The sequence below is a fragment of the Cyanistes caeruleus genome, chromosome 1, assembly GCF_971803275.1.
Source record: "Cyanistes caeruleus chromosome 1, bCyaCae1.hap1.1, whole genome shotgun sequence".
NCBI lineage: Eukaryota > Metazoa > Chordata > Aves > Passeriformes > Paridae > Cyanistes > Cyanistes caeruleus.
In genome coordinates this window covers 95,918,580-95,938,899 of record NC_141701.1, presented here as the reverse complement: position 1 = coordinate 95,938,899, position 20,320 = coordinate 95,918,580, and the positions used below count along the sequence as shown (strand labels likewise).

The following is a 20,320-nucleotide window of genomic DNA, read 5'->3' as shown; positions in this document are numbered from 1 at the left end:
GACTGAAAGACTGGGATTTCAGAAGTGAAAAAAAAATTTAAAAGAAGTGTTCCTTTTGATTGCTGCTGGATGTGTTTTGCAGAAGCTCAGGAGAGCAAGAAAGAAAGAACCTTGCAAAGGGAATAGGAGAAAAGCAAGCCTGGGAAGTCAGAAAGGAGAACGCAGTAAAATGAGACAAATTCAAAAAATGAGAAATGTATTGTAGTCATGTACTAATTTCAACTTTTCATCAGCATACATTTTTTTCATAGAAGACGTCTTAGGAATGCTACATATCTTCTTGGCTCAGTTCATCATAGTTTAATCAGATTTGATAAGTTTTATCATATTTAATGTTATTTTTCTGCACACTCATGCATAGTTTGTAATACAGATCTTGTAAAAAGGTTGATGTTTCCATATCATTTCAGAGTCTTTGAATACATGATGATGAAATAAAAGGAGGATTGATGATCCAAAACAACAAGAAGAAAATGTCAAGTCTTTTATTCATCAGATAACAATACCAAAAAATTAACTTACAAAAATCTTGCCATAGGCTTTCATAGCACTATGCAGATTCAAATGACTACTTTGGTATGTAAGTCAAGAAGTTGTGTGCCTTTGCATTATCATTCATTAGCCCTTCCCTCTCCTTACCCTTTCTTTTCCATGGTATTAGAGCTATAAGGCAAAAAGGAGAATAAGTTACTTTTCTCACATGAATAGCTACTCTCCATGTGCAAGAAGATTTACAGTAAAAACTGGTAGCCCTGCCAAGCCAGAGAAATGGATGACCACTGATAAGCTGGGTGCTCCTGTGAATATTGTAAAGACACGTATTGACAGTGTATTAGTGAAAAGCCGAGAGTTGTGTTCTCTTTGATCCTCTCAAAGATATCGCTCACCTTTTTCTGTACGTCTGTCTTCAAAACTGTCACCTGAACAGCACCCTTCTCAGAGAATCAGCGTGAACTCGGCAGAAAGGAAGAGTCGAAGCACCATGATCTTGCACAGAGTGGGACACTGTTTCTGCTAGTATGTTGTTTTGGTTTGAAAGACAAGTGTTTGCTAGAGAAGACAGGAGCCTCTCTTGGAATGGAAAATGTAAACTCTTTCTCATTAAATTATTATAATTTTTGAAATTAAGGGTCTCTCAGGCAAAGACAAGAGAACATGAATAACAGTTGTTTACTAGTATGTGTCATAAAGCAAACAACAGCAACTCTGTCATGAGTACAAACAGCCCAGGGCCCCAGTGACGCCTTCTCTGGGCCGCAGGCACTTTCCCCTCCGGTGCAGTTCCGGGCACAGCCGGCAGGGGGCGCTGGTGGCTCCCGGCCAGGCAGGGCGGGTGCGATGATTCCCCCGCTCCGGCAGGGGGCGCTGTGGCGCGGGCCCGGGGAGCACGCGGTGCTGGCGGCTTTGTCCGAGATGGGAAGGGATGGGAGAGAGGCTTTCACAAACCCCTGGGCATCGATCCTGGTGTTCCAGCAGGACCCTGGGAAAGCAGCAAGCTGGGCCGGCAGGAATGAGCAAAAATCCCAGGGTGGTAGACGAGATGTATCAGAAGCTTGTGGTTGGAACCGCGGGACGTTTTGGAAAGCAGGGGCTGCTGGGGCCCCAGTGCAGCGAAAGCTCAGAGCAGCGCTGAAGAAGCAGTGGAGGCAAAACAGCAGCAGCCCAGCTCCCAGCAGGGCACGGAGAGGCCATCCCAAGATCCCAGGAACCCAAGCAGACAGGGATAGGTCCCTCTTTTCATGAGGTGGATGTTAGTAAGGTTCCAGTTCAGTGGCTGCTCTCATGAGCAGAGGCTCACCCCACAGCTCTGGGCTGGGCTTTGGCAATAGCAGCAAATTCCCTTCCCCAGGCAGCAGCTCTGACCATCCTCCTCCAAAGCCGAGAGAGAGAGAGAACCTACAGCTGCCCGAGCCCCATCCCTCACCTGCTCACCTCACTCCTGTGGTACTTCTATCCCTCAGAAAGAAACTCCCCCAGCTGAGAGAAATGCAACCAGATGCTCTCCTTCCCTTGGAGCTTGGCTACTTTTTTGTTTTCATAAGTACCCAGTAGTCAGTGTTTCTTAGAAACTTATGTGAAAAGTTCTCTAGGTGAAAAGGAACCTCACCCCCAACAAGTGTACTTACGTGGGGAAGTGCTAGCAGGTTATGTGCAGGACAGCTGAATAGAAGCCAGGATGCAGACAAGGTAATAGGCAAGGCACTTAATCCATGGAACAAAAAAAGGCTGGAAAAACGTGTTAGTGCCATTAACTCATTTAAACCTCCCTGCCCTCCTACACTGAAGTTGAATAGCACTGTATCAATTTCTATTTACTGGATTTGACCCTATGCATTCATTTTGTCCTCTGCTCGTCTTCTTGCTTCAGGCTGATCCTTCAGTGTTTTCCAAGGTCTTCTAGTTCCCCATATCCCTTTAGAGGTTTCTGAGATCCAGTGTGTTTGACATCGTCCTGTTTCTTTTACTGAGACTGCTAATGCCCTGTTACCAAGATAAAATCAAACTTTTCATAAAAACACCAGAACACTGTAATTCTTATCCAAAATCTGCCTAGGAGACATTTGGCAAAACCAGATTTAATCCCCTGTCATCCTTCTTCTGCATAATGCTGACTGTTTATGCAACTGCAGATCAGTTAAAATAATTCAGGTCATTCTGGGGAAAAAAATGCCCTCTCCAAGCTTCTCAGAATATGACTCCATCCAACATCATATATGGCAGATGAAGCACCACGAGCTTTGGTTTGTGAACTTGTTATGACTTCGGCACAACCACATAAAAGTCTTCAGATCAGTGTTTAAACAGCACAAAAACAATTTCTGTAACATGCCTCCAGGACAGAAAAGGCAAAATGGATGGACAGAAAGCCTAGAAGCAGCAAAACAAAATAGCAGAACAATGTTAGGTTTTGACAGTCTTGCAACATGACATGTTTCACAACGCAGAATCATCCATACTGATTTTGGCACAAGAAAACCTGTAATATTATTTGAGTAAAATTCCAATCATAAAAGCACAATTTAATGACAGATAATTTACAATGAAGCATTTTAATCTGAATTTAAGACATTGTAAAATTAATCAACTCAGAGTAACCCACAGTAAGTTTCCAAATGTAGGCACAATCCAGAGACCTCAGAACCAAGCACACTTTGAGATATATTTGTCCCTAACCCTTAGCAGCCCTGCAACATTATTTATTAGTTTTACACCATCACACATTTCAAAGCAAACCAACAGACTCAAAAGGAAAATATTCAGAAAAGATTTCATGCTCAGATACGGCAAAGAGGTGACATTTGTAAAAGACACAATTACAGATCACAATTACAGTATGCAAAGTACCTGCATAGGAGCGAATTTGGGTTTTACTGCTCTATGTTCATGTAGTGCACTATGGTAGTGTTCATTTATCAGCCAATAAGTGGCTACTGCCATCTACTGGAAAAATTATTAAAATACAGAAATTACATTATACAGCCAGCAAGGGATGTGGAGTACAATATCCTGTCTGGAAATAAATTCTCAACACGTTATCACATATGAAAACTGCTACAAGAATATTATTGGGGGCTGTTAGCTTAGATCCAGATACATTACAGGTATGAATGCATAAATGGAAGAAATTTATCTCAGCTCAATTTTGGAGCTGTTGTTAAAGTTTGCTTCTAAAATATCAAGTAATTGTAACTGCTTTCATGCCCACAGTCTGAGCCACAGAGTAGTGGGTGTGCTGTAGCAGTAGCAGCTGTGCTGACTTCTACTCTGCTGCCTATCATCCTTGTGTTTCCACTTGACTTCTGACACTCAGATTCAAAATTTATAACTGAAATACTGCAGTATCACAAGTATCTTATGTTACAGTATTCCCAAATTTAAGTATTCCTTAATTTACAAGTTGTATCACATTCATAAATTGGTTTCTTTCTGGCTGTACATGGAAATTTTCCAGTTGTCAATCTTACACATAAGAACCTGATTTTTAATTTTCAGTTTTATTTTTTTTTCAAGATACACTTTCCATTCTCTGATCAGGTTTTTAACCAGGACTTTGGTTTTGCTTGAGTAAGAAAAACAACAACCAAGTGTCCTGACATGGCACTGTCTGATAACTAACTGGAACAAAGGAGCAGCATCTGCTGACTAACCACCACTGCTTGCCACAGTATTTAAGATATTTAGAGATTTCCTCACAAAGGTCCAATCCTGCCTGATCTTTATTCATTATCTAATAAACACCAGAAACACCATAAGGTTAAATGCAGTGGTATGAAATTATTTCATTTGCAAAACAAAAGACACTGACCTCAGCATGCCACTCAGAGTTCAGATTACAGATTTAAAGCAGCACAGCTTCAGTTAAGGCAGTGCTGACAGGCAGAGTGTATTAACACTCCTGGTAGTGATGCCAACATTGAGCTAAGCATGGTGTCCTGTTGGCTTGGATGTGAGCACACAACTTGAGCAGACATCAGAAAAACACCTCTTTCATGTGGAAGATGAGACTTTCACTCCTCACAAATCACTGTGTCTGTGTTCGCTAGATGGTAGATGCAGCAGCTCTGCACAGTAGAATGGTGAAACTTATATGAAGGAACAGAAATTACATTTATTTGAACCTACTTTGGATTTCTTGATTGTTGCACAACACAGGATACCTGTAAAACGTTATGACTGAGATTTAAGAAATTAATAGATGTGACTTTATTTTTCAAATGTCAAAGTTTTACAAGAGTAGAATAGTGGTCATCAAGTCCAGATTCCTATGTTTGCAACAGAAAATCCTTGCCACAAGGACCACGTGATCCAAGCATTTTTTGGGTAACTGATTTTAGGGTGACACTTGTTTCTAACCACCTATTTCACAATTTCAGTAAGAAATATTTTCCCTTCCCATTCCATCTTGAAGCAATATGGTACAAAATGTCTTATGACCTGCTTTAGTTTCTTATAAATAGCCTTAATTAGCCTACAACTTCTGTCAAATCACTTCAAAAGGGGAGTAATAACTGTGGTATGCTGCTGATTTGGATAACCAGCTCCTTTGGATTTTATCTTATAGAAATATTTAGAAAAATAAGTGTTAAAGTACTCCAGTTATACCACTGCTTTCTGGTTATTTACACTTCACTCTTCAGAATGTATTTAGTCCTTTAAGCAATTAATCAGTTTTGAATCACATTCAATGTATATAGAATTTCAGCAGTTATCAAAGTAAAGTATAATCTCTAGCAGGCAACTGAAATTGCCAAAGAACTCAAGAGAAAACAACAATTAAAAATATAAGGATTTTATTGATTTATGTTTACGTACATATACACATGCATATACATATAAAATATATATGTACATACTGGAACTGGTCAGAATTTAATAGAAATTGGTGAATTCTAGTTTCCTGTATGATTTGAGTCATGAAATTTGGATTTTTAAGAGGAATTAGGCACACAAAACTTATAGAAATTTTAAAAAATAGAAAAAATTAAGGGAAAAAAACATCCAACTTTGATTTTTGACTAATTCTTTAACACACTGGAGAATACGGATTTGAACTGAGAATCAGTCCCCAGCATTGTGGACTTATTTTCTCTCTAGAAACCAAACACAACACAGTAAGATATACACTTGGCTTTGCAACTGGAAATAGATTTTAGATTTCTGAAATGACTTCCCAAGTCTCTAAATTATTTTTGGCACTGTATCATTGACCTGCAAAACCATCCCTTTCTATTGAAATGAAGGCTTGTATCAGTTGAGTCAAGGAAATACACTGATACTTAAATGAGGAAAGAACAAGAGAGCTGTGGTTTAGTTTAGCAGAGAAGGCTCAAGGGAGACCTCATCAAGTGTTTATGTATATCTGAATGGTGTATACAATAACAGAATCATGGAATGGTTTGGGTTGGCTGGAGCCTTAAAGATCCCCTGGTTCCAACCCCAGCACCTTGGGCAGGGATACCAGCCACGAGATCAAGTTTCACAGGGCCCCACCCAATCTGGCCTCCAACACTTCCAGCAATGGGGCATTCACAACTTCTGTGAGCAACCTACTCTAGTGCTTTATCACTCTTTGAGTAAGGAATTTCTTCCTAGCCTCTAGTCTAAACTTGTCCTCTTTTAGTCTAAAGCCTCTGACCCTTGTCCTGTTACTGGCTGCCTGTACAGAATCTCAGAATCATACAGCCATAGAATGATTTGGGTTGAATGGAACCTTCAGAGATCCAATACCACTCTGCCAATGGAAGAGTCTCTTTTACCATATCTGGTTGTTCAAGTCTTGTCTTTATCTTTCTTATTACCCCCTTTATATATTGAAAGGCTACAATAAGGTTTCCCTGGAACTTTTTCTTCTCCAGGCTGAACAGCTTCTTTCAGCTCTTTTTTTTTCTTTTTTTTTTTTTCCACAGGAGAGGTGTTCCATCCTCCCTCTAATAATTTTCATGCCCTCTTCTAGACCTGCTCCAACAGATCCATGTCTCTCTTGTATTGAGGACTCCAGAAGTGGGGTCTTATGAGACCAGAGCAGAGGGGCAGAACCACACCCCCAACCTGCTGGCCATGCTGCTTTTGATGCAGACAAAGATATGGTTGACTTCCTGGCCTGCAAGTGCACATTGCTGGGTCATGTCCAAGTTTTCATGTAAATCAAATGTATCCTCAAATCTGTCTTCACAGGCCTGTTCTCAATCCCTTTATACTCCAGTGTGTGTTGATATTGGGGAATGCCCACACCAAGTTGTAGGACTCGGCTTTGTTGAACTTCATGAGGTTCACAGAGGCCCACTAGCTCAAGCTTGTGGCTAGAGTACCTCTATATGGCATCCCTTCCCTCCTGCATCACCTGCACCACTCAGCTTGGTGTCATCTGCAAACCTGGTGAGTGAGAATCCCATTGTATATAAAGATGCAGCCAGACTCTCCTCAGTGGTATGCAGTGGATGGACAACAGGCAATGGGCATAAACTGAAATTCAGGAAATACAATTTAAACATAAGAAAAAAAACCCATTGTTATGGTCAAACACTGGATAAGGTTGCACAAAGAGGCTATGGAGTTTTCACCCTTGGAGATGTTCAGAAATGACCAAACAAGGTATAAAGGAATTTGCTTTAGCCAGCCATGCCTTGAACTAGGGGGCATGGGGAGATCCCTTCCATGACATCCAAGAAACAGCCTCACACAAAGCAAGAACTGGCTCCTAATCTGGTATGGCAAACCTCAGAAACAGACATAAGAGTGAGTTCCATTCACTTACACAATCCTCAAAGTTGCTACACTTTATAGCATAATTTTATGATTATGTAGTGTCAGATATTTTTAGGTGTCCTTAATCTTCCTGTCTTTCTTTTTCCAACCCATACTGGTAATTGTTTCCTGGAACATGAGATGTCTGATCAAAAGTGTTTTAATGAGTTTGAAACTGAGGTAACACATTTGTTTTAATGCCAGTATTTTCAATCCATAGATTTTTTCAAAAACATTGAAATTGTACTTTTTGAACTTTACCCAGTATCTTCCAATGCTCTCTTTTTCATCCGGTCAATAAATCTGGGGTTAGGATCTTCTTAATTTTTCCTCTAAATTAGACTTTTAAGAGAAAAATGTACTCTTTTGTCTTGAATACTGTGTATTTTCTAGTTTTACTATCACTCCATTCAGAAATTGTTTTCCTGTAGGCCTTCCACAGGAAGAAATCCTTTGGGACACCTTTTTCAAAGGCAAAAACAGCAGATAAGAAATCAATCATCAAGAAAAGATATTATCCATTGGGTCCCACTTTCTAGCAATGTGTTTGGAAATTTCCTTGAATACACTTGCATGAGATCTGCAAAAGAATGTTAGAATAACAGACAGAGATTAATTTCTAATGGCTATGCATTATTCTTGACAGCTGAACAAATAGAGCACATTGGAAATCAGCACTTCATGAACAGCAGCTGTCCTGAGCAGAGGGAACATGAGCACAAACAACAGCCAGTTTTGGGGCCAAAATAATTGACATTAGAGTGAGATGTTCAGATGGTGAAAATTCTGGTACTTAGTACTGTGTTTGAGTCACTTCATTGGCAATATAATGAATCTGTTCCTTTTTTGTCATAATTTATTTAAAGTAGGTAATATGTTGACTGCAATAAAAATTTCTGACACAATCTATACTGCTCTGACAAATTTAGCATTTAGCACCTTGTTCAGGACTGTGTATGCTTGCAAAAGCACATCTCCACTATGAAAAAAAAAAATCCTCCCAATTCATGGAAATACATTACAATGTCTGTTTTAACATCATGAGTTCTCCTTGGCTGCTATGTATTTGTTGGAGAAATCCTACTAAAGATAATATAAACAGTCCCAGACATTATCATCCTAAAGCCATATTTAAAGAGAAATTTTTGAACATTGGCAGAACATCAAAATACTTTCTCCTGTGCTTCCTTCACAGAGTAACAAGCAATAATTGCTTTTAAAATTTGCATTATTTGTACAGTTATGATTAATGAAAAAATCACACTGAACAGAACATGGAGTAGACACATTAACCCTTCAGTACATGAGCAGAATGCAATTTCTACACAAATGCATGAGACTTTTTTCCTGAGTCAACCTAAAAAAAAAAGAACTCAGCACAAAACAATTTTGTTTTCTTGTGAATCTTGTTTTTCCTATCAACAACTTTCAACAGCTACTCAAAATCCTCTTTTGACTGTTTAATTGCAGGGACTTCTTAGCAGCTTTATATGGATTTGGGTATGTTTTTAATACGAATTTAAAGGATTTGGATGTCAAACAGATTTTGGGAAAGTAACATTTCATTTTCCTCTGGTTAATGTCCAGTTGAAGGCACTCTGAGAACTAACTAGACTTCTTTAAACTTGTGAGAGTAGCTTTTAACAAACTTGTATTGCAAAATTCTTTAATGGTAGAAATAAGTTACTATTCTCTCTATGTCTAAACAATATTATTTTCTAAAACATTAATAACTTGCAAATTTATTAGTTGTTGCATCCATTACTATGATGAACCATAGAAACAATGAACATGAAAAAAAAAGTTAGCTTAGCATTTCCACTGATGAAAAATAGCTCAGATGGGCTACATTACATGATCAAGTATTGCTCAAAATCAGGACATCTGTAGAGGAAAATGGTGCTGACTACCATACCAAATATACTTGGTATATTCACATGTAGCCATTACTTTATAGAAACTTTTCCTCTCATTCTTGGTAAAACTAGTATGGTTAGAATGGGAAAAAAAATACACCTAAATTTAGGGTGAATGGGAAATGCACATAGTAAATACATTCTCTCATTTTCATCCACTTTAATACTTACAGAACTTGAATTGAGAATAGCATTAGACTAAAATCTGGACAAAACTTTGACAGATCTATGCCAAAAGTCTCCTGTCTGACTTACTTAGGACAGACAGTGGTCTAAAACTGTCATCCAATCTCTGAAAGTTTTCCTTGACCATAAGAAAAAAGAAAAAATCCTTCCCAGACCTATTAGCAAAAAAGTGTCAGATTGGTTGCTTTGAAGATGATAACATGAGAAAAACCTGACTCTACTTTTAAAAGTTATTTTAAAGGCAATTATTTTAATTGACCTGCTGCTTTTCAACTTTCACCTTTCAGATTTTGTTTTGCACTCTAATCTCAAAGTAACTGGTAATGGCTTTAATAAATTGATGAGTATATTCTGTTAGAAATAAAACACTACCCAATTTCCAAAAACAGAGTAAGAATTGAAAAAAGCCTACATGGACAGCCAGCCATGTATTATCATGGTGACAAAATTAGGCCCTAAACAGCTAACATAAAGAATGACAGGTGGCCTAAAGTAGATCAAATAAAAAAGGTAAGATCTTTGAGCTACAAAAAGTCTTATAAGGAAAATTATGTTTACTATGAAAAATGAAATTAAGGAAAAAATCTTTAAAAAACATCTCCTACTAAGCAGAAAGAACACTTGGTGACCGGATGTGAGGAAATGACATAAAGCTGTGTCAGAGGAAGCTCAGATTGAGTATTAGAAAAGAGACTGTCACTGTGAGAGTGGCCAAGCACTGGCACAGGCTCCCCAGGGAGGTGGTCATGGCCCCAAGCTGTCAGTGCTCAACGTTTGGACAGCGCTCTGATGCTGTTCAGCTTTTAGGCTGCTTTGTGTGGAATCGGGAGCTGGACTTGACAATCGTTGTTGGTTCCTTCCAAATCAAGATATCCAGTGATTCTGTGGGTTTGGATTCGCTGGACAGGAATTTCCAGTGACTTGAGTATAATCCAAATAAAGGTGCTTTTTAATGTATAGGAATTCAGAGAAAAAAGCACCCAAGTCAGATGTTTAACAAACACAATGATGGACATTAATGCTGCAACTACTTTGCTCTTTGAGTCGCTTTTCTTCCTTCTTCCTAACATCCCTTAAAAATCACAACCAGCCAAAGATACACTACATAAACTGCATTTCAAGTTATAGAGAAATGTAGTAATATCACAACTGCACATTAACATAACTACATACGTCCTGGCCCTCTGTCCAAATTCACGGTACCTGTACAGATTTTACACTTACCAGTTCTTAAGGCAGAAGATAATGTGAAAAGATCAGATCTTGTGAGGAGCTTTGGTTTCTTTTCTCTTTAAGAAATTCACCACTACTCAGAATCAGGCTTTTTATCTGTTCTTTATCATTTATCAGTTCCCTTTAAACCAACAGAATGACTCCCTGTTTATACTGAAAGGAAATATATCAGAGGCATAGTCAACATGATGTAAATATTTTGGGAAGATCAACAGAGATAAAACCAGTTAGACAATCAGTGGTCAACAGAGCTTGTCTTTATATAATTTTTGTAAAAGGCTGGCAGTACAGGCAGGTAAAAAGACAAGACACTTTCAAGGTTGAAGATAGTAATGCAACATGGTTATGGTTTAGAGGATGTTAAGGACTTGTTCACAAACCCTGGGTATAAGTTTGGTATTTTAAACTGAAACTGTAAAAACTGATCAGCTGTATTCACAGACCATACACATATTACAGCTCAAGATGTTTAAAAAAAATTCAGGAAGGCCATGAAGCTAAAACACATTTTATTTTCTGTCATAACACAATTCTACACCAGAATGTAATTACTTTCGCATTACTGTTATAAATACATATTATAATATCGGCTTTTCACAAGTATTGAGATGAATGCTATATCCATAATATTAAAATGGCTTTGCTGTAATAGTCGATATAGCATGTTTGAACTGTCTGCTTAGTTAGGATAACATTCAATGAACAGATGATGGGGACCCTGCTGATTATCAACACTCACTGTCTGAGGAAAGAAGGAGCCAAGGTCCAAATTAAAAGATGATAAAAAGAGGGTTAAAACCACAAGCCAAGAAACATGCATGCTCTAAAAAAGTTGGACCCAAGGAGTGGCCATGCTAAAAAGTTCCTGGAAAATGTAAACTAGTTAATAGAAAAGTTTGAATATGCATAAAGTTCTATGAATATGCATCAAGTTGATGCAATTGATGGTATTAAAGGGTATTTCCAAAACACCAGGTGTGCTCTTGGCAGAACGCCAAGCATACGGCCGTTTTAACCCTTTGCTTTATTGTCTTTGTCTCCTATTGTCTTTTTTATTGAACCTTTTTAAATTTACCAGGAAAGTGAACGCCGTTTTTCACATCACCAACAAATGAAACATTTCCAGTGCGGAGCTGACAAGCAGCGCTGCACGCACGGGTGCCCGAAGGAGGGCAAGTGCAGGGATTCCGCAGCGGCTGGCAGCGCCTGAGGTTTGCTGCTGGGGTGCAAGCGCAGCCCCAGTGGCGGCAGTCCCCAAAGGCCCCGACCCGCCCGGTCCCGCTTGCCGCCCATCCCGGCCCCGCAGCCCCGCCGTGCCCGCAGGGCCGGGAGGGGAAGCGGGGCAGCGGGGAAGCGGGGAAGAGGGGAAGCGGGGAAGAGGGGAAGCGGGGAAGCGGGGAAGCAGGGAAGCGGGGAAGAGGGGAAGAGGGGAAGCAGGGAAGAGGGGAAGAGGGGAAGCGGGGAAGCAGGGAAGCAGGGAAGCAGGGAAGCAGGGAAGCAGGGAAGCAGGGAGCTGCCGTGGGAGATGCGGTGTGCCCAGCCACAGCCCCTCGCAGCGGGCAGAGCCACAGACGAGTACGGGCTGCTCTCGCTCGCTGCAAACCTGAGCGACCGCAGTTACTGTAATACGGGAAAATTTAACTGGTGGCTCTGCCCTGACCAACAATTGGTGCATTGATCAAATGACACCACAGTGGTTAATGTCTGCAGACCAATTTGGAGTTTTGGCACCACAGATTAACTGTGCTCTCTGAATATTTAATCATAAGCTCTCTGCTGTGTTTTGCCTACAAATGCAGCCAGTAAAACGTGTTCCCAAGCAGAAGGAAATGCAGACAGTGTTTTGCTGGTCAAGAGTCACCCGGGAAAAAAATCCAACCACACCACAAGAACAAACTGATTTATAGTTACACAATAAACCAGAATAGCTGTAGCTTGCTGATTCATTGAGTCTCTTGTCATCTTACATTTTAGATGGTAGTTTGTTTTGTGTGCTCTAGGCAAATAAATCTCTACAAAATCAGAATGTGTAACTTCAGATGTATGTATATCACATAAAAGTACTGAGGGAGAGAAACATGCTCTTAAATTTGATTTCTTAATGTGCTTCATTAAAAGGTGGTTGATATATGGGGGTGCTTTGTTTTTGCTTTCCTCATTGCTCTTTCTCTTTTTCTCATTTCTAGTGCTGTATCTTTCTACTTTGTACCATCTCTGGTGTTTATTGTCTCATGCAGTATTACAATTCAATTTGGTAATCCAGCAAAAAGTTATTGCATAATTCTGGATTCATTGTTATTCCATGATAGTTAATTAAATTACTACCAGAGTCAATGCAGAATAAAGCAACAGGAGAACATATCTGGAAAGAAGGCTGATAGAGGAGGAGCAAGATTTAAAAGTTGCCAACTGTAGGCTGTGGGTAAAAGCCCTCAGGTTGCCTTATCTTTCTCCTTTAATTATGCCAGCAGGCTTGGAATTCCTGCATACAAATTTGCATTGGTTCCAATTCCCCTTTCATGTGTTTGCAGGTAGTGGCAGGAGCTGTTACTGGTTTCAGCTGAGCTGACATTAATAACCCTTTACCTCTCTCTATGAGTAGATTATGGATCAGAGAGTCACAGAATGGTTATGGTTTGGCCTTTAAAGGATATCCTTTAAAGCTCATCTAGTCCAATCCCCCACAATGACCAGGCTGCTCAGAGCCCTGCCCAAACCTGGCCTTGAATTTTCCCAGGGATGGGACACCTACTGCCTTTCTGGGCAACCTATTCCAGTGTTTCACCACCCTCATCATAAAAGATTTCTTGATTATATGTAGTCTGAATCTACCCTCTTTTAGTTTAAAACTGTTCCCTTTTCCTATCACAGAAGGCCCTGCTAAAAAGTCTGTCCCCATTTTTCTTATAAGTCCCCTTAAGTACAGAAAGGCCACAAAAGACTCTCCCTGCAGCCTTGTCCAGCTCAAAAACCCCAACTCTCCCAGTCTTTCTTCAGAGGAAAGATGTTCCACTTCTCTAATAATGTTTGTGGCCTTTCTCTGGAATCACTCCAACAGGTCCATGTCTTTTCAGTGCTGGGGACCCCAGAGCTGGATGCAGCACTCCAGGTGGGATCTTGCCAGAGCAAAGCATGTAAATCACCTCCCTTTACCTGCTGGCCACACCGTTTTGATGCAGCCTAGGATGCAGATGACTTTAAGAGCTAACTCAATTTAGATTGTCATTGACATACTTCAGTAAATTTTGAATTGTTTCTTGAGCTTTAAGTAATGTGAAATACAAAGTGTTTTTCATAATCCAGTGCTTGAAAACTCAAAGTTTTCAAAAATGATGTAGTGTTCTAACATCCCAGGGTACTTGGAAACAGCATTCTGAGATATGGAAACTAAGCTCATTAAAAGTTATAAATTCTTCACAAAAGAAAATGTTACATGTGGAGTTAAATCAAGGGAGGGATAAAGGTAAGGCCTGATACACAGACTGAGAGTAGAAGTTCCCAGTTTAGAAATACATACTTTGTTTCTTGTATCCTGGCTAGATTTTACTCTGGATGCCCCCTGCACTGAATTAATAACTTTTCTTTACAGTTGTTCCTACAGAAATACCTTTATAGAGTTTGGCAGAGATGGGCCCAAGACTACCACAAAACCCAGGGAATGCACAATCCACTTTTTCTCTCATAAATTACTTCTACATTAAAAAAGAAAAAAATAATTTAAAAAAATTGTTATATTTATGACTCCTATGTGGGCAAACCCCTCATATACTTAGAAACTGAGCTTTTATTGTTCCATAGCTTTTTTCCTAGTAAAGATCAAACACAGATCTGTGTACCTGATATATGTTCTTCCTGCATGAGAGTGATTTAATTTGTATAATATGCACCTGCTATAAATACTTGTTTTCAAGGAAAAGTTGGAAGCAGAGAGGTTATTTTATCCCGGAAGAGCGTGGATATGCCGAGTATTGATTAGGGGCTGGCTTTATATTAAGTGGCATTTGAAAGACATAATAGTTCTTTCTAGCATCCTTTTGCCATGTCTACTATATTTAATATTATTAGTTCTACCATTAAAAAAACACCAAAAAAAAAGCCCCTCAAGCAGCAACAAGAAATTAAAGCCTCCTATTTTTAATACCGAATTCTTGATACTGCAGAATAGCTTCATCATACATTTTGTATTAACCCAATTAAGTATTAAAACATGTAGAATATATTACCTGCTTTTCTTATATATATTTTGAGGTTATGGATATTCCAAGTCATGCCCCCACCCAGCCTGCCCTTTTGCTCTGAAGTAGGTGATGTGCCATCCTTGCTCCTTTCTGAGAGGAGAAAATGATTCCTTTTTGAAATTCTTTAAAAAAAATTAGTCACCTGAAATCCCTAGATTTCTCTCATAATGCATTGGTTAACTTGGAGGTAAGGATATTGGTTGGTTGGGTGGTTGGCTGGTTGGTTAGAGTTTTCCTAACAACTAGAGTTAAGAAAGATGTAACCAATAAACACCAAATCTTGAAAGCCAATGGAAGACAAGGTCAGGAAGGTCTCAGCTGTGCAGAGCAACATTGCAATAGTTACATTTTTGAAATGAGAGACTTTCAGTGCCTAATTCAAGTTACAATATATCACTGTGAATAAGGTGATTCCTGAGACATGTATCCTAAGAAGTGGGTAGGTTTCATGCTGAGGCGGTAACTGTACTTCTGCACTTGATCCTCTATCTAAAACATATTTTCCTGTAGCTATCCAGAAGGCACTTCAGAATGCAGGCATGGATTTAGCCTATTTCAAAATGAGCACCCAGCACAAACCGACCTTTGGCAGTAGTCTGAGTGAAGGAGACTTAGAGCTTGGATAAGTATTTCGAATTTTTTTCTTTCACAAAGATTTTATTACACCAGTGGGTGAGTATGCAGAAGAACATATTGTCTCTGCATGTTGAACTGACAACACTTGAAGGAACTCCTCTTTAATAGCAACTGTGATTTCACAGGAACTCAAACACAGCAAATCACAGAACTCTTGGCAGCATCATGGGAATCCCAGGTGCTGAATAGCTGTTCTGATGCCATGATGATTTTTTGCCTTTTCTTTTATATACCATTTATATACCTTTTTTATATCTTCAGTGCTCTTAGCATGCTTACTTGTAATTCCATAAATCTGATAATTTAGCATTATCCTGGTATTCTGTTAGGCCAGAAGACCAAACATCCCAGAGGCCTCACAGTCAGAAGCCAGAAAACCCTATGCTATCTTGAGAAATCAAGGTCCTCTTTAAAATACATCCTGTAAATTAAGATTAGGCCCCTCCAGGGAGAAGTTCTTCGGGATAGGGAGATATCACACTATTCATTCAAGCCTCTCATCGAGGCATCTTTATTAGATATGGTGATCTGCAGGGTCTATAAAATTGCAAACACAATCTACCAGGGGTGTGCATTTTGATACATTCCACCTTGGCAAAGTGGTGCACCATAAAGATCCTTATTAAATACCAAAGTAAAAACCCTTTACGCCTTAACTGTGGGAACCGAATTAGCTGGGATAGACGATACCTTGGACTGGGTTCCTGACACAGAGGAAATAAACTTGATGACTTGGGAGGTGGGGTGATGGGGGAATGCTGATGGAGTCGTTCCACAATAGGTCATGTCCCTGATCCATGGTCACGATTGGATACCTGCCCTCAGATACCCCTATATATTGTTGACATGTCCCCTGGTCTTTGGAAGCAGCCCCTCAGACCATGTGGTCTCTGTGAACATTGAAATCTGTCTTTGGGGACTCCATCATACCTGTCCAATCTATTCCGCCATGCTGGACCCAGCCAAACTGGGAGAGAGGTCTCAGAATCCCAGTGCAACACTTAACCATGTCTGATTCTTAATTTTTAGGACCAAGGAAAAGGCATCTGTTTCTGTTCTAGAGTTATTTTAGCTAACTTAAAGTGTTTTTATTGAAAAAATGGCATCAGTATATTACTACTTTTGAAGTTTCTCTGACTTAGGTGGAATAGCAATTAAGTCTATGTGTGAACTGAAGCTGAGCAGTAGTGTTGTCAAAACAAATGTATCTGCTGCTTCCCTATCACAAACACTAAGACATTTGTGTGGCTGAATGCTGAAATAAATCTAAAAAGATTTATATATATATATATATATATATATATGAACACCAAAAATTACCCCAATTGATTATCTTTCAACTGGATCAGCTTTCCAGTTTGGTTAATTGTGGTGATGTAACAACTGACATATTCAAAAGATATAATGTAGAAAATGGTGTGACTGGAAGTGGTAAAGGAGAAATAGCACTTAGGTTTCATATGCTGCTTTAAAAGCTGATTGTCATGCATTAAACTAAGAATTTATTTTTTTTTGTAATTAAAATGAAACTTGTTAGTTTTTCTTCTACTTTTTATAGTAGTTTATAGTAGTTTATAGCAGTATAATAGTACTAGTAGTACTATAGTGTAGTACTATAGTAGTGCTACTATAGTAGTATAGTTTTATAGGTTTGTTTTATTTTTTCAATGGTAATATAAAAATAAAATCACTATTTTTTCCATGTTTGTAATAATGAGAATATTTTCATGAAAAAATGGGAGTGAAATGAATGCCTTGCTGATGCAGCAAAGGATAGCTTTTATTCCTGTATCCTCCTTGTCATGGCAGAGATCCTACCTCACTCCCTGATACATGGCTCCTGGCCACACAGTCCTGCACATTCCTTTGCTTTCCCTCTGGCACTCATCAGACAATTCTCCAGGTCAGTTTAGCTCATTCATCTAGCAGAGAAGAGAGTCTTCTCTTTCCTGATTGACTTGTTTTCTGGCAAGTTGACATATGACATGAGCTCACAGAGGAATCCAGAGAACACAGGAGTTTGTGCAAGGTACAAAATATGTGCATTGGCAACTTCTGATTGGAAGCATGAAAAAGAGAATGAAAAAACAGGGGGAAAGGATTGTCATCTCCTCTTTCAGTGTATGTGAGCTCTTGGATCAGGTCATCTTGACACGTCACAGTCTCAGGTTGATGAATGCCAGTATTAAAGGAGAACAGAATTTGTAATTCAGTCTTGTTTCTCTTCTAACTTCATGCTCATTTAAATTAAAAGGCTTGCTGTTTTGGACTACTCGCTTCTGTAAAGTATCAAATTTCTATCACTCTGGACTGTATTTTGGAAATGTAAAATTAGTTCAGACTAAAGTTGTTTTGAAGTAGGAATCAAAGTAAAACTCAGGAAATACAAAACAGTACTATATTTTGCACTTAAGCTTTCATATTACTATCCTATGAGGATATAACTTGATTCATTCGCAGGTATTCACAAGTATACACAAATTCCCCTTACAAATTGACAGTATACACAAATGGTTTCAAGAAGATAGCTTTATTTCTTTCTCCTTGGAAATGTTGTCTTATCTTGTGCTCACAGTAGCATCAGGGAAGAAAATTAGATTCTGTTTCCCCTGGGAAGCTGTGCTGTTTTTAATTATCTTTGGAGCTGCAAAACAAATTGCCATATTATTGCTTTGTAAACTTCCATCTATCATCCATACAGTAGTTTATTGCTTTATTACTGATTTCAAAGGCCACAGTGAAGATAGCTACTTCTATTAATAGTTACTAGTACAACTAACACTATTAACTGACTGAACAATATAGCAAGAGGTACATTTGGAGTGGAAGTCAACTGTGAGACCTTCCTATGTTTTCTGTGACTTTTGTAGAGTCATTTCTGTACTACTTTTTGCAAGTAAACTTACTTGTTCGATTTTCTCTGTTACCAAATTTCAAAGCAGTTGGCATGCTTACCTTTGTATAATGGAATCACATCACTTCATGTGTAAGACTAACTTAAAGAATAGTCATCATATTCAAACAGTATTCAGAAGCTCTCCTAGTTGTACATGAAGTCCCAATGCTACTGACATTAGTCATCAATTTTGGCAACAGAGCCTATTATCAAAAAATTCTTATTGTTCAATACCAACCTAAATTTTCTATATGCCTTGCATGTTGCTATTCTAAATCTGTCATGCTATCTTTATATTCCTAGATAGTCTAAAAGTATCATTAACATAAAGTCAGCAAGTTTGTTCTAATGCTTCCTTTATAGCTCTAACATGTACTGTCAATGGGAGATGAATTTCAGCAGCTTATGTTCCATTATTTCAGCATAATGGAGTTTTTTAAATGGCCATCACAAAATAACTTTTTCCTGACAGGTGAGTTTAAAAAAATTAAAATATTATTTCCTCTGAAAAATGGCTAGTTCTACATGATTTGTCAAGGTTTTGTGTACATTTACTATGTCAGCATCAATTTCATGTCCTACAATGCTATCTTGAGTGCACTTACTTTTTTCATTAATATTTATTATCCACCTCAGTATTGATTCATGACATTGAATTAAAAAACAGTTTATCAATCAGCTCTGATAGATATTGTGGTATTGCTCAAACTTCCTGACTTAAACACTCGTACAAGTCCTAATTTAATCAATTCCTTTTGTAGATGATCATCCAGTGAGTGACGAATCAAATGCATATTGGGTGCAATTTAATACACATAATGCATTAAAATTAGGTCTTCCTAAGCAACAGAATCAAACAATTCAAAAATGAAGGTACAAATGCATTAATTGAAACAGTGATATTGCAATGCTGTTACAGGATTTTGAGCTTCATTCAAAAGTGAATAGTAGAGTTAGGTGAGTTCAGGTAAAACCTATAGTGAAACACTTAAAAAACCTACAAGACTTCACTCACCATTTGAATTTTGCCTAAATATTTTGGAAAGATAATTACACATATAGTACTGCAGCCTTGCAGTGTGGTAAACTGGTTACATACAGCTTCATTCTTCAGTGGCTGGAACATTTCTGGCACATCACACGTCTCATTTAAAAACAGCTGTCTTGCAGCATGCTCAGCAGCACAGATATAGCTGAGACATCTAACGAGCCTCTTCAGTTTCTTGTGCATTAATTCACTTTTGGAGGAGCCTTTTCAGTTGGCATCTTATATCATCAATTAGTTTCTTGACATTCATACATAATTGGTGGACTCATTAAGACATTAATTTTCAACACTAACGTCCTATGTTCCTGCTAGCTTGTTTTGAAACCTGGAATGGGTTTGTAAGCATTTTGGGAACTGAATTATCAGTAGTCAGCATAGGGAAAAAAGGATTTCTGATGTATTCAGAATGGGTCTGCTGTCTTGAAACACCTGGTTTGAGTGTTCTTTGGTTGCATTTAAATTTCCATTCTGTTGGTTCTTTGTATTTATGTAACTGCATATTATGCCTCTAAGCATTCCTTTCGCAATAAAAACTGAATTTATTTTAAATTTTGAATGTTAGCTTTGGTATTATAATTAGGTTATGCCAAGATACAGTATTAGAATATAGTAATTTCAATTAGAGTAATTTTAGTATTTTGTTTTTAATGTGTTTCTGTGATGTTTTTGGGGTTTTTTTGGTAGCTTTATCCTTTCTTTATATGTATGCTTACAAAAATACAGTCACAATATCATTTTTAGCTTGCCCAGCATTTTCCAGCTCAGCAGCGCTCCGTTGTCTCCTTCTTACCTAGCAGACTGCAGCTTTCTGAGCTGTTCTCAGGCAAACCATGCTGCCAATAAATGGTCTAAATTAGCAGATTTATTTTAGCCATCTGATTTTAATTTTGGAGATGTTTAACTCATCAGGCTTTTAGTCTTA

The 20,320-nt window shown here is 38.5% G+C and overlaps 1 protein-coding gene and 1 long non-coding RNA gene across 3 annotated transcripts in view; both read right to left on the bottom strand.

Moving 5' to 3' along the window:
• Nucleotides 1-469: 469 nt before the first annotated feature.
• Nucleotides 470-10,733, bottom strand: LOC147655757 (uncharacterized). The gene is made up of 3 exons (XR_015274366.1): nucleotides 10,572-10,733; nucleotides 3,346-3,441; nucleotides 470-2,868 (listed from the first exon to the last, which is right to left on the bottom strand). It is a non-coding gene; the product is annotated as an uncharacterized LOC147655757 (long non-coding RNA).
• Nucleotides 10,734-17,965: 7,232 nt separating this feature from the next.
• TPPP (tubulin polymerization promoting protein) overlaps nucleotides 17,966-20,320 on the bottom strand; it is a 70,482-nt gene continuing 68,127 nt past the window's right edge. For both annotated transcript variants that reach the window (XM_086843529.1, XM_086843519.1), the window contains one exon: nucleotides 17,966-18,098. In XM_086843529.1, the coding sequence (XP_086699655.1) occupies nucleotides 18,083-18,098 (16 nt within the window). In that variant the 3' untranslated portion in view covers nucleotides 17,966-18,082. The remainder of the gene's footprint in view (nucleotides 18,099-20,320) is intronic.